At 46.7% G+C, this 15,419-nt stretch overlaps 1 protein-coding gene across 2 annotated transcripts; it reads left to right on the top strand.

Moving 5' to 3' along the window:
• The first annotated feature begins 2,258 nt into the window (after positions 1 to 2,258).
• On the top strand, positions 2,259 to 7,560 carry MIIP (migration and invasion inhibitory protein). Of its 2 annotated transcripts, none has more exons than XM_057430799.1 (9): positions 2,259 to 2,487; positions 3,032 to 3,523; positions 4,118 to 4,217; positions 4,669 to 4,780; positions 4,980 to 5,044; positions 5,523 to 5,652; positions 6,026 to 6,122; positions 6,966 to 7,073; positions 7,378 to 7,560. In XM_057430799.1, exons 1-9 carry the CDS (start codon positions 2,329 to 2,331, stop codon positions 7,519 to 7,521), a joined length of 1,407 nt encoding a protein of 468 aa, XP_057286782.1. In that variant the 5' UTR covers positions 2,259 to 2,328; the 3' UTR covers positions 7,522 to 7,560. The 2 variants fall into 2 exon arrangements, with proteins under 2 accessions (XP_057286782.1, XP_057286781.1); XM_057430798.1 differs by having other exon boundaries at positions 4,115 to 4,217.
• The last annotated feature ends 7,859 nt before the right edge of the window (positions 7,561 to 15,419 follow it).

Raw genomic sequence — 15,419 nt, 5'->3', positions numbered from 1 at the left:
TTGTGTGTTAGTAGTGACCTTTAATCTGTGTGGTTACTGTGAAAATTAACAAGGAGACCAATACTACTTAGTTATCCAATGGAAAGTTTGAGAGATTCCTTCTTAAGTTACACTAAAAATGGTGGTATGGGATCAGTGATTTCTTGAGAATATTGCAGGAAGGTGTGGTCAGCAAATACTGTGTTGAGAGGCTGAAATCATGGTCAGTGGCTGTTCTCAGGTGGTTACCGGCTGCCCCATCCCTGGCAGTGTTCAAGGCCAGGTTGGACACAGGGGCTTGGAGCAAGCTGCTCTAGTGGAAGGGGTTGGAACTGGATGAGCTTTAAGCTCCCTTCAACCCAAACCCTGTTCCGTGGCTGTGCTGTGCGGGTCGTTTCCAACCGTGGATTTCAGAACCGCTCCCGTTTGGCTGCGGGGGACGCTGGGCTCCGTGGTCCCCTCCGAGCCCCGCAGGACCCGGGCCGCAGCCCCGGCTCGGTTCCGCTTCCCCCGGCTCAGCCTTTCCGCGCATGCCGGGAGCCAAGGGGCGGGCCCAGCCGCGGAAGCGGCCGCTGGAGCTGTGGAGGCCGCCCGGGGGAGTCCCGGCGGCGGCCGGAGCCGGACGGGGAGCTCCGGGGTGCGCGGAGGTGGGCCCGGGGACCGGGGGAACGCCCGCAGGCCTGGGGCCGCTCGGCCCGGCGAGGCTCGGGCTCCGCACAGCGCTGTACGGGGGGGGGGGGGGGGGGGTCACCGGCTCTGTGCGGCTGCCGGGCCTCATGGCGAGGGAGCGGGGGGCTGACAGTGCCCCGGGCCATCCCCCGTAGGCAGGGGGATCAGAACCTGCGTGTGCGCCGGGGAGCTCTGCGTAGCTGTTTGTGAGCCAGCGTTCCTTAATCCGGTATCAGAGATGGGAGTGCTTAGCGCGGGGGACAGCCATCAGTTACTTTTAACTGCAAGAAGTTAAGGTCCTTTCCACAAAGGATTCAGACTAAAGCTTGAGTTCCTGGGTCTGAGCATGAAGCACTAACAGCTTCTGATCGATTATGCTAAGAGTGGGTCTCATCTGGTAGAACACGTCCAGAAAGTCCCTTGGCTAATGTTGTTTTCAGAGTATTTGCTCTCTGATGAGCAATGATGAGAGGATCAACGCTCTTGGCGTTGTCCTGTGAGAACTTGTTTTGTTCAAATAAGCTCAGTTTTAGTGTCTCAAGGCTGGCATTTCTGTTTTATGCCCAGTAGTGCACCTCTTGCTATATATATATGCATCTATATCACAAAAAGATATACTGTAGTTTTATTGTTAGCACTGCTCTTCGTTCCAGCCAGTGCTGTTGTACAGGACTTGCATTTAATTCCTCATGTCCAGTTGCCGAGGCAGCAGGCACCAAAACAAATGGGATGAGTTTTGGAGAAGGGTTTAGAGATCCTTTGGGACATACGGTCCTGGAGAAGCACTGAGTTGTCTTGAGGATATAATTGATTACTCAAGCCAAAAGCAAGGGGGGGGGGGGGTAGGTTTAGTTTTCTTAATTAAAACAGCACTTTCTGCTAATTTAGAGGAGATGGTGGTGGTGTCACCATGTTGAACAGTGTGACAGCTTGCCACTCAAACTAAGTGTCTATCATCTTTCTGTCTATATCTCTATCTTTTTGTCTGTCTATCTATCTATCTATCTATCTATCTATCTATCTATCTATCTATCTATCTATCTATCTATCTTTTTCTCCCCCCTCTCCCAATAAAAGGGTAAGAACTCTTAGTGCTTAATGTGTGACATTGGAATTGCCTGAGCCCTAGTCCCGAGTCATAATTGAGCCTTTTGAAGTCTTCCTTCCAGAAGTGGAGGACAGTTTGGACTCAATATTTCTTTTGGATGTAGTAAATATATTTGTATTCCTTAGTCATATTTTGAACTTCTGAGCATCCTGCTGGTATCCCAGTATAAATTTGGAGGCTTGAAAAGCACATTCAAGCAGAATAAGGTTGTTCTAAATATCAGCCTCTGAATCAAATAGCTTTTATTTGGCTTTGTGATGCGAGTTTTTTCATGTTTAGTGTTTGTGAGAGTCTCTTGTCTCTGCTCAGTCAGCTGCAAGGTTTTGGGTGCAAACTGTTTGACACTCCATCTGAGGGAGGTATGCAGTGGTGCTAGTCTTTAGCATAAAGAGCTTTGAGACTGGCTGGTTTCTGAGGAGCAATAATCAACACTCCCAGTGGTCCAGCAGCTGTTTGTGGTTTTCATGAGAAGTCCCCTGCAGGTGGTTTCTCCTGGGACTGCTCCTTCCCTTCCTGCTTCCATTGATGTTGTTCACCCTTCCTCTGGCTTTACAGTGAAGCGTCTTCACAGGATGGAGATAGAGCACCTGCAGAGGCTGCGTGAGGCCAACCAGGACCTTCTGCAAAGGCTCAGAATGAAGCAGGAAGAGATCAGAAAAAGGCTTCCCAGCAAGGCATCTCTTGATAACAGAACAGCTCCTGAAAGCTCTGTCCCCTTGCCCACAAGAAGGGTACGTGTTGTGTCTGTGCCAGAAGTGCTGGGAAGCAAATGGACCTTATCTGAAAGACAGCAGCCTATGGAGTGATGTTCCAAAGGAGACAGATGAGCACGGAGGAGCTGGTAGAAAGTAGAATGTGGAACATGGAGACAGAAAAGTAGCTGTTTGTTGCTTATCCTGTGGTCCCCACCGTGTTCTTGCAAAGGGGTCAGAGATCAGTTCCTGCCCAAGGAATGTAGGTTTCTTAATCTAAGATAGGAATGAACTTTGTGGAACATACTCTTTTTATATCTTCTAAGCATGAAGGCTGAAAGTTAGTGTTCCTCAAATTGGGAAGAGCTGCATTTCTCTGGAAGTGGATCCCTTCCTTATCTTCCCCAGGCACTTAAATAATGTCTCATGAATACATGGGTTTGTTTTTTTTCCCCACAGGAATATAAAGGGGTGAGCAGACTAGAATGAGAGGTTGATTTTCTGTTACTGAGTGAAGTGTCCTAGAAAAAGGTGTGTGTAATCTGAACGATGCTGTGTGGTATAAGAATCTCTGTCCTTGCAGAAGACAAATCCAGCTGATGCTGTGGAGCCTACAGCTGACCCTGAAGTGTTGGTGTGTGTGGAACCTGGAGCTTACGCAGCCAGAGCAGCCCTCTGTTCATCTCTTAAACACAGCAGCAGTGACAGGGGGGTACAGCAACAACAAGAGAAGATGCAGGAAGCAGTAGGTTTGGATTCTGGCTTTCCTGGGAAAGAGAAGAATGTTGTGCCAGTGACTGCAGTCATTACCTGTGGCAGAGAAACCTCTGAAGTGGAGAGGGGTGGCCATGCTCAAGGAAGTCCACAGAAAGAATCCTTCCCTCTGGGACATGGAGAGAACAGAATCCAGTCCACTCTGCTAGATGGCTTCCATGAGAAGCAGCAGCTTGAGGATGTTCTGGCCTCATCACTGAGCAGCAGCCAAGGTGAAGAGACCAGCAAGCAGCATGTGGTTGTTAGAGAGCCTGTCGTTCGTAAATCAGTCTTGCTGACGTCTCAGTCCCAAGAGCCAAAGGTAAATGGGGTTTTTGCTTGTTTTCATCAGCCAATAGAAGGATGGGGGAGAAAGGCTCAGGAGGACATTGCTTGCTCTGTTCTCACCGTGCAATTTGGAAGTTGGGGTCAGCTGTTCCCAGCCTTAGCAGCTGGGGGCTTGTGTCAGTTTGTTCAGGCCCTACTTTCCTTAGCCCTTGAACTGAAGACTTCAGCACTTCACTGTGAGACTCCTTGTCCTCTGTGTATGTGATTGACCTCTCAGGGAGAACAGCCTGGTGTGGTGCTGCTGCCACATAGCTTGTTTCCATAGGTGTGGAGGGCAGGTTATTGCTGTGGTCTTCCTCCAGGCCAGCAGAGGTGACCTGATGTTTGGGGATGTGTGATGCAAGGAGCATTTTGTTTAAAGCCCTGACAAATTCTGCCTTTCCCTGGGCAAGTCCCCTGCCTCCTCTTTCTGTTTTGTGACGTGAAAAAACAAAAGGCTGCTACTGGTAGAGGCATAGATAGAATCCAGCCACAAACTAAGCCACAGCTGTCCCATTTGAACAGTTGTCTCCTTGCTGTATCTTTGAACGTCTGCTAGTTGTCTTATGGATTGTTTTCTTCCCAGAAGGGAGCTGGTTGCATCACTTTTGAGTCTGACCCTGAAGAATATACCATACCTGTGAGCACCTGGTCCATACGTCCTTTCCTGGGCTACGACTGGATTGCAGGTGAGTCCTCAACATGAAGCAAAGCTCTCAGGATGTTGCAGTAATATGACAACGTCAAACCCAGTTTACGGCCCCTTTAAGTTTAGGTGTGACAGAACTGCAGCCCTAGAGCCCATGTGGAAGGTCTCAGCAGAAGAGCTGCAGTTTTGTCAGATGCCATTCCTTGTCCAGTGCATCCCTGGAATGGTGATGCTGCAGTGGAATGGGAAGCCAGGCAGCAAACGTCAAAGCTGAGTGAGGTCAGAGGGGATACCCAGTAACTGAAATGAATGAATGCAATAACGGACCCAAATCATGCAGTAAATCTCTGGCTTGACACAACGACGTGTTTTTCTTAGTATTCATTTTGGTGCTTCAGACCTTGACTTTGGCTCTTTTATGTGAGGTTTGCTTTGGGGCTTTTCTATGTGTGGTAAATCCTTGACCTTTTCCCTTTCCTTGGCCCTCTCAGGACTCCTAGATACGAGCCCTTCAGTAGCAGAAAAATCTGACCAGTACTTTGCTGAGCTGCACGAGTTCCGACAGGTCAACAGAGAAGAATGTATTCATGAGCAGCGCCCAGAGTGAGTGGGTATGGGGCGAGGGCTGAAGCAGCAATGTGTCTCTTTAGCCCGATGAGTAGAGCCTGATTGGAGTGGGAAATTGTAAGGGTGGCTTTGTAGGCCTTTATTTCCCTCCCAGTCGGAAATGCGTGTTTTGAAAAGGTGGGGCTGTTCAGAGAGCCTGCCCCCTTACACTGATTTGTTTGCATATCTCCTTTAGGCCCAGTGCTGTGGACTACAGAGATCCTGAACAAGAGCCAGATGTGATAACCGGTTCCCATAAGTGTAAGATCATATTGCCTCCTAATCTAATTTCTGTGAACGAACAACTGAGCAGACTTTGCCTGTTGTTCTGAGGAAGCCCTGCATCGTGCAAGGCAGGGAGGAATGTGGGATTTTTAGGTGCAGCTTCTAAACCAGCTTCAGTTTCGTACTCCAAAGATAACTTGAGTCTCCTAAGGATCCCCTCTCTATCAGGGTCATCTTACTTCATCAGGGTTTCTTGTAATTGGCTGATGTTCTCTTATTAACTTGAGGAGGTTGAAGTTCTGGTTTTGCTTTTTAGGAACTTCTTTGGGGACAGGAAATGTAAAAGATATTTCAGGAAAAGCAGCTCTTTCTATAGAATGCGTGTGTGACACTGATGGAACACAGCTTGGTTGAGTGGATTGAGAAGCCTTCTGGCAAACAATAGGAATAGCTATTGTTTAGCTATTACTAATGGTAGCAATAACTGCCATGATGGTGTGTTACTCCGTGGCAGGTGTTTACTGTTACCGGTTAAACCAGCGCCTCTTCCCTGTCCCTGTGGATTCAGAGTCTGCCTGCCCTGTGTGTAAGATCCCACGTACTCACCGGCCCCCAGAGAAATTGGGAGAGCCAGCCTATGTCAGGTAAATTAGTTATTGCTTTGTGATGGGCAGAAGTCAAGGAAACAATAGGAAAGAAAAAGCTGATGATGTGAGGGAGAAAGCAGTGCCAAATTGCTCTGTTCATGGTTGCTGTTCTCTCTCTCTTGCTTTAAAACTTCTCACTCATCTTTTCCATAAGCAGAAGCAGTTTTGAAGTCAGTGAGAAATGCATGTTTTATCTGAATTTGCTCCAGAATCTGAATTCTGTATATGTTAAGTGTCTAATGCTCTAATCCAAAACTGTTTCACTTGGTTCACTTCGGGATTAGACCCTTGGGTTCTGAGTGGGGCAGGTGTGCAAATTTCCTTTGCCTTGTAGAAAGCATAGGCAATGACTTCCATTCTGTGGTTGCAGGGTCAGCATTCCCAGGTCTACCCTTATGCCTGCCTACAAACACAAAGCCCATCGCAGGAAGAGCTTTGAACCAGAAGATAGTCTAGCGTTACCTTCGGTAAGTCGCTGTCTTCTTACTGATACTGATGGCACAGCCCGGGTTGTACATTGCTGTACAGCACCAGAAGGAAGGAGAATCTGGGACTCATCCCCTTGGGCAGGGCTTCCACTAAAAGTTCTGATCTGTGTCACTGAGATAGCAAGGAAAACCACTGGTGTGTGCTTCTGAGTTCCTAGCTTTGTGCAACTGACATAAAGTATATGACACATCTCCAAATGCTTTACCTTGAGGAAAAGAAAGTGCCATATGGAGCTGTGTACTTCTGAGGCATGATTCAGCTGACTTATTTCAGGCATTGACATTTCAACACGATGAACCAGACCTTAAGAGTGTCTGTGTTTCTTTCCACAGTGTTAGGGAGTCTCAAAGACAAGTTTCCATTAAGTATTCACAGTGTATTGCACATGGGCCAGGCAGAATCAGTAGTGGCAAGGGTGGGTTTAAAACTGTATTGAATAGAGTAGGTCTTGTGTTCCAGCCACAAGGCAATGCTGCAGGCAGTATTACTGATCAGACCTAGCCCTGGCTTAGACATTTCCAGGGAAGATGTAGGAAGAAGCTTGATTTTGAGGTTTAGGGAACTGCTCAAGTGGAGTTGGTTTCAGAGGGTGGTTGACTGAATTCACACAGCAGGAGATGGGTTTAGAAATAATTAGTGAAAGGTGGAAGAGGGGATGCCTCTGCAGTTCTGCTTCATTAAAGATTTCTTCTTTTTCCTGCTAGTCCAAATTAATTACTTGCTTAAACCTCCCTGCACAGAAGTTATTATGTAGAACTAACAGGCCACAATGGATTAAAAAGGGTGAAGCACTGCAATGCAGCACTCCCATCTCTTCACAGCACTGCCTGGCTGGCTGGAAAAATACCATCTCTTGCAGCAACCCCATGCTCAGCAGTTTGGATCTGCGAGCTTCCCTGGAAGAGAAGCCTCCTCACCATCCTCGCCTGGTAAGAGTAGCCTGTTCAGTGCCCCTAGAGATGCTGTGGATTGCACAGACAGGAATTGCAATCCTGTCTCTCTAAAGGGCATCATAATCATCAGTGGCTGAGCAAGTGAAAATGCCTGGAAGATTTTCTCCTGATCTCCACTGGGAAGCATTTTCCTTTGCTGCTGTGTAAACTGCACAAAACAGCACAGACACAAACCAGCAAATGGAGCTGGAGCACTGGCAGAAGCTTCTTCAGCTCCCCAGTCTTCATCAAATGAGAAAAGTCTGGTATTCCATTAACACCCTCTTCATTTGGATTCCAGAACTTGGTGTCCAGAGTGTCAGGAGGAACCAGAACTGACCAGCTTCTGAACCTGACCCCCTTGGCACACTTCAGATTGAGTAGTGCTTCTCAGCAGAGGGGGAGCAAACCAAATCTGGCCACTAGAGAGCAGCTCCAGATTTAAACCTGACTGCCTCAACTCTGTGAACCCCTGACTTGATTGTCCTGGAAACCTCTATTTGGATAAAAATAAATCTTTGAATGGATTTTTAACTGGTTTTCATAGTCATGTATCTACAGGAGCAACATATATGAGAGTCTGTACATTCAACTATGGGTTTTTACTTTCTTCCTTTGCTTTTTGCAGCTACTTCTAAGCAGATGCACGAGCTCCCCTGCCTAGGGCTGGATAAAGGGATGTGTACAGGATGACTAACTAGTACTGTTACCACTAGGACAGCTGTAGCAGCAGAGTTCATCTGCCACCTCAACTAGATAAACCAGAAGTGTAATGTTAACTCTGGATGCCAGGGTGAGGAATGGGCCTGTGGATGCCCAGGTTCAGTGGAATGCATACAAGTATGTCCATTTCCAAATGCTGGGAGCATGGCACAGAACTTGGTAATGCCTTAAGCTTGAGTTACTCAATAATTTAGTTTACAGAAGTGCAGTTTCTCTTCAGTGCCATGTCTGAGGATGGATTACATCCAAGTAATTATGAATGTGGAAAAAGTAAAGTGAGACTTTTTTTAACCAAAAAGCCAGGTAATGCCTTAAGATGTTTGCAAATCCTGCTTGCCTCAGAAAGCTTTTCCAAGCTCTTTGGGGATAAACCAAAACCCATTTTGGAGCTTTGAAATTGTGACAGAAGAAAATATGGTGAGGCACTGGAATGGGTTGCCCAGGGAGGCTGTGAATGCTCCATCCCTGGTGGTGTTCAAGGCCAGGTTGGACGAGGCCTTGTGTGATATGATTTAGCGTAGGGTGTCCCTGCCCATGGCAGGGGGTTGGAACTGGATGATCTTAAGGTCCTTTCCAACCCAAACTATTCTATGATTCTTTGATTCTATAATATAGAATGTGATTTGTTTAAACTGTATAGACTAGTCTTACTTTCCTTGTCTGAAAACAATAAGCCTGATGTTTCATTTTGCTTTGAATAAGCCTGAAACAGCACTTCTTGCCACAAACTTATTCTGGGAGCTAATGTGACGGAAGGAATTGGGATTATACCAACAATATTTTCAGCTTCTTGGCATTCACTGTTATTTATATATCAAATATTACTTACTAAATCAAATCATAGAATCATAGAATAGTTAGGGTTGGAAAGGACCTTAAGATCATCAAGTTCCAACCCCCCTGCCATGTATGAGTAGACTTTAAGATTGAAAATATTACTACAAAAGAAATGAATCCAGTGACTGTAAAACACTGGGTGCCAAATGTTATAGCAAATTAAAATGCAAGATTTTTACTCCCTTGCTTTCAAACCCCAAACTTGAGAAGTCATAAAAATCAGGCACTTCAAAACCAGAAAATGTCACGAGTAGTTTTGCTTGAGCATGTGTGTAATAAAGCTACTTCTGCAGCATTACTGCTACATTACAGTATTACTACTGTAATATACTGTATTACAGTATACTACTTTACTAGGCTCTCATTGTTTGCAGCTCAATAAGTAGACAATGGGCACGTGTTAAAGAGACTTTCCCTCATGGCATAGCTGAGTCTCTGCATTCTCTTGCTCCTGGTATCAAGCAACATTTGATTAACTGCTGACTTACAGGACCTTCTCTGATCCCATCTCAGCTTCACGCTACACACACATCATCAGCAGAGATCAGATGTAAAACTTACCGAAGCACTAAGCAAGCTTGGCATTAACTAAACTAGCTAACATAGAAAATGCCAAGCAACCTTGGTTTTGGGCATTGCTACCTTTAGCACCTAAACTGAAAGGAGATTTGAATGTTAGAGACAGATGCATATAATCAGGTAAAATAGCATGAATAACAATAGAGTGCCTATAGGGGTTTTCTCCTTGTTCTGATAGACATTGTCCTCTGAGGGAAGAGCAGAGAAATCAGGGAGGGTTGTTTGCTTTATTTGTTCTGCTTATTTTTGTTTTAATATTATCTTAACACAGGATTATCTTCTAGGAAAACAGGCAAAATGTAGGGAACAGTAGAGTGGGTTTGTTATAAAACTGAGGTGCTTCTTCCAGTTACTGATAGGGCTTCTTTTGGAAAGCCTCTTTCATTGTATCTGAAAGCAAACCACACAAAGTCTGAAATGAATGCATTCACTTAAAAATGGATGCAGGCTGTAACGTTCCTATGCAACCCAACCTCTTCACCCTTTTCATTGCTGTTGCTTTTATTACAGACTTACAATGGCATTGTGTGATGTAACAGCCTTTCCAAAAAAGCCAGCAGCAACAATAAGCACTTTGCACTTCCCATTCTTTTAAATATCTAGTTCAAGTGGGAATGAATTGAAGAAGTCCTAAGAAGGATGGCGGTGGGAAGCCTGCTTTCCCTTTGGCTGTGTGAGATGGATTCTTTCTTCTGAAGAGCAATGGTATCCTCCTACTGCAGCCTTTCCCTCATTGGGACTTACTTTCTCTTTGTTTCTCTTTCTCTTGTTTCATTTGTTCATTTCTTTTTATTCCTTCCTTCCTTCCTTGCATGCGGTGCCTGCTTCCCTCCCTCCCTCCTTCCCTCGCGTTTTTCATTTTACTATTTATTTTCATTATTTCACCATGTTATTTCATTATTGCATTTGCCTTTCCTCTTGCCTTTCCTCTTGTGTCTCCCTCTCCCTTTCCCTTCCCTTTTCCATTGTTTCATTGCAGTATTTCAGTCTATTTCATTCGAACAAGTCAGTTTATTTTTTTTTACAGAAAGAATCAAACCAGAACAAGGAAGAAGAAAGTAGAACAACAACAACAACAACATCGCCCCCCCCCCAGCTGGTTTAAACACTCCTGTCAGTGTTTAACAGTGTGGATTTTCCACAGCTCCCTCAGGGCTCTGAACACAACTTGTGGCCTGTGCGAAATTCTGTTGAGCTTGGTCTTCATGCCCAGGTTGATCAAACACAAAAGAAACCTGCAGAAATAAGCATTGAAGAATTGTTTGGGTAAGAATGCAATTAGAAACTTGCTTTTTTTATCATTCACTTGTACAAGTTTCTCAATGATTGCATACATGGCAAACTCCTTCCCAGAGTGAGCCGCGCCAGTTTGGTATTGCAAGGTCCACGAAGGACTGCATAAGCCTTCTTCGACATGAGGCTGCTTAGGGCTGTCTGACATACCTTCCTTATTTTAGGAGCTGATGAAGTGGGAGATAAACTTCTCCTCTTAAGTGAGCTCCTTGCCTGCAAACATGGTGGTTGCTTTGGACTCAGACTCTGGGTGTCTGGTTTCTCTGTCGTCATCACTTTTCCTTCAGGTTCAGATGTTGTGCCTTCGTGTTCCTGCAAAATCAGTAATACAAGGTCAGTACCGCACAATTCATCACCCAGGCACATGTTCTCACCACAGCATCAGTTTTCCTACATGTTCTGCATGCTCAAGGCAACTAAACTGCCGAGCATCTGATATCGTTTCTGTATTTCTACGCTTCAGAGGTGCTTTATTTTGGTACAATTCGCTGTCAAACATAGGGAGGCTTTCACTTATGACTGTAAGACAAGACAGCTTAACCACCATCTTCTGAGGGTGGCATCAAACCAGCCTGAGCTAATGAGGAAACTGAGTTTACTTCCAGCAATTGAGCTTCCTTCTTCTATAGGAGCAAATATATTTGAAGTAGCCTGGCTTGCTGTGAGCGACAAGAAGGGATGGAAGACGAGGATCATCGGCAGGCAGCATTTTGGAGAGAAGTGAAAAACAAAACCCCAAGAACTTCGTAATTGTTCCACAGTCTGGAAGAGGGTTTTGAGACCTAAACCCCAACCTATCCAATAGTCTGAGCTCAGAAAATCCTCTTGCCCATGGTCAGAGGTCACACACTTCATTCTTAACATGCTGCATTGTCAGACAGCAGTAGAGGGGCAATGACAACTGCATGTGTCAGCATCTGCCCGCGCAGCAGGCACCCAGACTTACAGATTTCTTTGGGAACTTGCGTTTTGCCAGGATGCTGGAAAAGTCCAGGTTTGCAGGCAGGTGTTGAATTGGCCATGCTGGATCTAACACGTTCACTCTGATGTCAAGTACAAGCAGTTTCTTCCGAGGAAAAAGACCAGTCCATGTAGAACGTAAATGAAATAAGTGCTTCTTAGTCTGTGCATCCACCTAAAACAATCAGACAATTGTAGGGCTTGTGAAGGGAATAGGAAACAATTTCTTGATGTTTTCTGTCGAACTAAAGAGTTCATCTGTTTCCTGTCTCTAGGAATCTCGGCAGCATTTGTTCCTGGTAGGACATACATGCTTTCCATTTGGGTTTTTCTTCTTCTGTTGCCATATCTTTAATGTTTTAATAAGAAGAGATGGGCATAAACTCAAAGGCAGGAAGGTCCACCTGAACTTGGGGAAGTGCTCACGTACTGAGAGGATGACTGAGCACTGGGATGGGGTGCCCAGAGCAGTTGTGAAGCCTCCTGCCCTGGTGCCTTCCAACAGTTTTGTTACTGTGTTTTTTTTGCCCACATAAATTGGGCAAGGAAAATGAGACCTTTGCTAGGGAAATAGTTGAAAGAACATTTCAGAGATTGGAATCTTTGCAATAAAACCTTTAAATCGCCTTGAAACAACAGTTCCACATTCGACCTTCTGTTCCTCAGTCCATGGGTATAGATGTATGAGCTGCACTGCTTACAAGTGCTGTAGAGCAAGGTGCTAACATGGCAAACAGAACTTATCTGAAGGTGTGCATACCTCTTCAAAGACACGAGGGAATATAAAAGTTAGGTTTTTAGCAAATGCAGGCACGTATTCTGCTCCCACGTTCTTGATTATGGAATCCATAAGGAACAGGACCGGAAGTTTCTGTGATGGAGGAGCCTGGAGTAAGGAGAAGAAACTGAGATGGGGCTTCAATCGTGAGACATGCTGCTCTCCCAGAGCTTTTGGTGGGATGAGTCCCAAACCCTCTCCTAGTACGAGCAGGGAGGAAGGGCTCTTGCTCTCCTGGGAGTCCCCTGCCTGCTTTCCTGTCTCTCCTTGTCCCTTCTACATTCCTCCTCCTGCAGCCCCTGCGCCTTTGCTGCCTGTCTCCTGTGCTCCTCAGCACTCCATCTCCCCTGTGCCCTTCCTCATAACTCCTAGGGCCACCCATTCCTGCTGCCCCAGCTGGTCCCTCCAGCAGTACGGGTACGAGTAGGAGTCAGTGGCATATAAAAACCTTGATGATTTGTGCCTCAATCAGGGACACAATGTCCTTGGTGAAGCGCATGCTGTCCTCGGCCAGCATGGTCAGGACATTGATGCGCTGCTTGCTGTTGTGGGTCAGCTGCACCAGCAATGACCCGTATTCGCGTTTCACGTCTTTCTGATCTTTGCAGCTCCCAGCGCTGCTCTCTGGGGGCAGCATGCTGCTGTGAACGGGGCCTGCGCCACAGGACCCAACCCACAGACCTAGAGCCTGCGATCCCCTCACGCCGCGGTGCACAACTGCAGCCTCCCCTCGCACCCAGTGAGTTTGTTGTGAGGATGGGGCCCGTCGCCTTGGAAACCGCATCTTGTTCCCTCACTGCGCCCTGATTGGCTGGCGACCCTCTGCTCAGCCCTGATTGGCTCATCCCATAATTGTTATGGAATCCATAAGGAACAGGACTGGAAGTTTCTGTGATGGAGGAGCCTGGAGTAAGGAGAAGAAACTGAGATGGGGCTTCAATCGTGAGACATGCTGCTCTCCCAGAGCTTTTGGTGGGATGAGTCCCAAACCCTCTCCTAGTACGAGCAGGGAGGGAGGGCTCTTGCTCTCTTGGGAGTCCCCTGCCCACTTTGCTGTCTCTCCTTGTCCCTTCTACATTCCTCCTCCTGCATCCTCTGCACCTCTGCTGCCTGTCTCCTGTGCTCCTCACCACTCCATCTCCCCTATGCCCTTCCTCCTGACTCCTAGGGCCACCCATTCCTGCTGCCCCAGCTGGTCCCTCCAGCAGTACGGGTACGAGTAGGAGTCAGTGGCATATAAAAACCTTGGTGATTTGTGCCTCAATCAGGGACACAATGTCCTTGGTGAAGCGCATGTTGTCCTCGGCCAGCATGGTCAGGACATTGATGCGCTGCTTGCTGTTGTGGGTCAGCTGCACCAGCAATGACCCGTATTCGCGTTTCACGTCTTTCTGATCTTTGCAGCTCCCAGCGCTGCTCTCTGGGGGCAGCATGCTGCTGTGAACGGGGCCTGCGCCACAGGACCCAACCCACAGACCTAGAGCCTGCGATCCCCTCACGCCGCGGTGCGCAACTGCTGCCTCCCCTCGCACCCAGTGAGTTTGTTGTGAGGATGGGGCCCGTCGCCTTGGAAACCGCATCTGTTCCCTCACTGCGCCCTGATTGGCTGGCGACCCTCTGCTCAGCCCTGATTGGCTCATCCCTCCCAGCAGCAGCCTCTGGCTGCCTTAGGACCATCTTCCTCTGCTTGGCTCCTGGGCTAAAGCCCCCTTCTTGCACCGCCTCCTGACTCTGCTTGCGTTTCCCTCCTCAGCTGCTCTGCCTCTCCCTGCACCTTTCCCTCTCGGCCCTGACCTTCCCTGGCTCCCTTGCGCAATCCGGCCTTTCCTCCAAGCCCTCACTTGGGACTCTGTGGCCTCACCAGCGTTTGGCTTGGCTGCCGCTGTGGGGATGTTGCTGTGTGCGGCTCTGCTCTGCCATCGCCACAGGGCCAGCCGTGGGTGGATGTCAATGAACATGGGATGGATGTCAGCTCATATGGATGTCAGGGGCCACACAGACTGCACCAGCTTCACTAGGATTCATTTGTTTTATTTCTAGCTGAGCAAGCTCGATTTGCTGACTTTCAACCAAGCGTCCAGAAAGAGCTGGCTGAGATCTTTCAGTGATCCCTGACTCAGCTGAGCATGCTGGGGAACTAAGTACACTTACTGAGTTCCAACCACCGTGCTGTGTTTCAGCACCCTGTACAAACCCTTCCAACGTCACTCTACAATCACATGAGTAGAGTGAGTGCTAAGAATGCAACTCTTTTGATGCTGCCTTTGAAGGGAGGTCTTATTCCACCCAGCCCTTCTTTGCATGGGGACACTTGTGTAAACTGGATGATACGGTCCCCTTTGCAGCATGTCCTCTTACATAGTCCAGAACTTCTAGTTCTTGTGGCATAGCTCAGCTTTATTCACATGATAAAGTATTATTAAACAGTTATCATCATCTCACTGTTTTTACTTCTGTGACATCATTCTCATTCCCAGTAGACTCATATAGAGAGTCTCAGTGGGCTGAGTAACATGGCAATGGTCTCTGAGGATCTATTACAGTGGCTGGGCTGTGATGCCATTCCATACTGTCAGGTTACACTTACGTGGAGCAGATGTTCTGCACACGGATGTGTTCATTTGCTGAGAGTGTAATATCTTGCTAAATAAAAATGAAACATAACTTCATTATGTTTCAGATATCATTAATAATAATTACTAACTATATTATTTATTATTAATTATAAATTATGTTAATTAATTCTAATAATCATTAGTGCTATTTGTTATTTTTGTGCTTTATGGAAAACTGCCTTGGGATTGTCTGACCTATTCTGTGTTTCTTTGACTTAGTGCACATCCTTTCTAATATACAGACATTAACATTTCTCACATTTTCTTCTGTTTCATGAGGTGAAGCTTTTCGTGAGGGTTCACGGGACAGTGGTGCAGACCTTTGCAACTGGTTGTAATATTAAATAACCTTTTTTGCTGTCTTGTGAGGCTAACGGGCACCTCTGTGGATTTCTGTTCCCACAAACCTCAAAGGTAAGCCTTCAGTGCATGCAATGTAAATATAACCTGATGTTTGGATTTACTAGACTAAGATGGAGGAATCATAAACAATTGTAACAGTATCGGTGATATGCTTGTCATATACAGTTGCATTGCAAGAGTCTGAAACACAGTCTT

The sequence above is a fragment of the Pezoporus wallicus genome, unplaced genomic scaffold (assembly GCF_028554395.1).
Source record: "Pezoporus wallicus isolate ANWC-B61680 ecotype Strahan unplaced genomic scaffold, APGP_CSIRO_Pwel_v1 contig_11693, whole genome shotgun sequence".
NCBI classification, from domain to species: Eukaryota; Metazoa; Chordata; class Aves; order Psittaciformes; family Psittacidae; genus Pezoporus; species Pezoporus wallicus.
This window is presented reverse-complemented; position numbering and strand designations above follow the sequence as displayed.

Excerpts from the sequence above, each read along its gene's own strand:
- MIIP (XM_057430798.1), top strand. The coding sequence starts at position 2,329 with ATGGAGATAGAGCACCTGCAGAGGCTGCGTGAGGCCAACCAGGACCTT. Across the intron at positions 2,488-3,031 it reads TCCCCTTGCCCACAAGAAGG|AAGACAAATCCAGCTGATGC; the intron begins GTACGTGTTGTG and ends CTGTCCTTGCAG. Across the intron at positions 5,045-5,522 it reads GATAACCGGTTCCCATAAGT|GTGTTTACTGTTACCGGTTA; the intron begins GTAAGATCATAT and ends ACTCCGTGGCAG.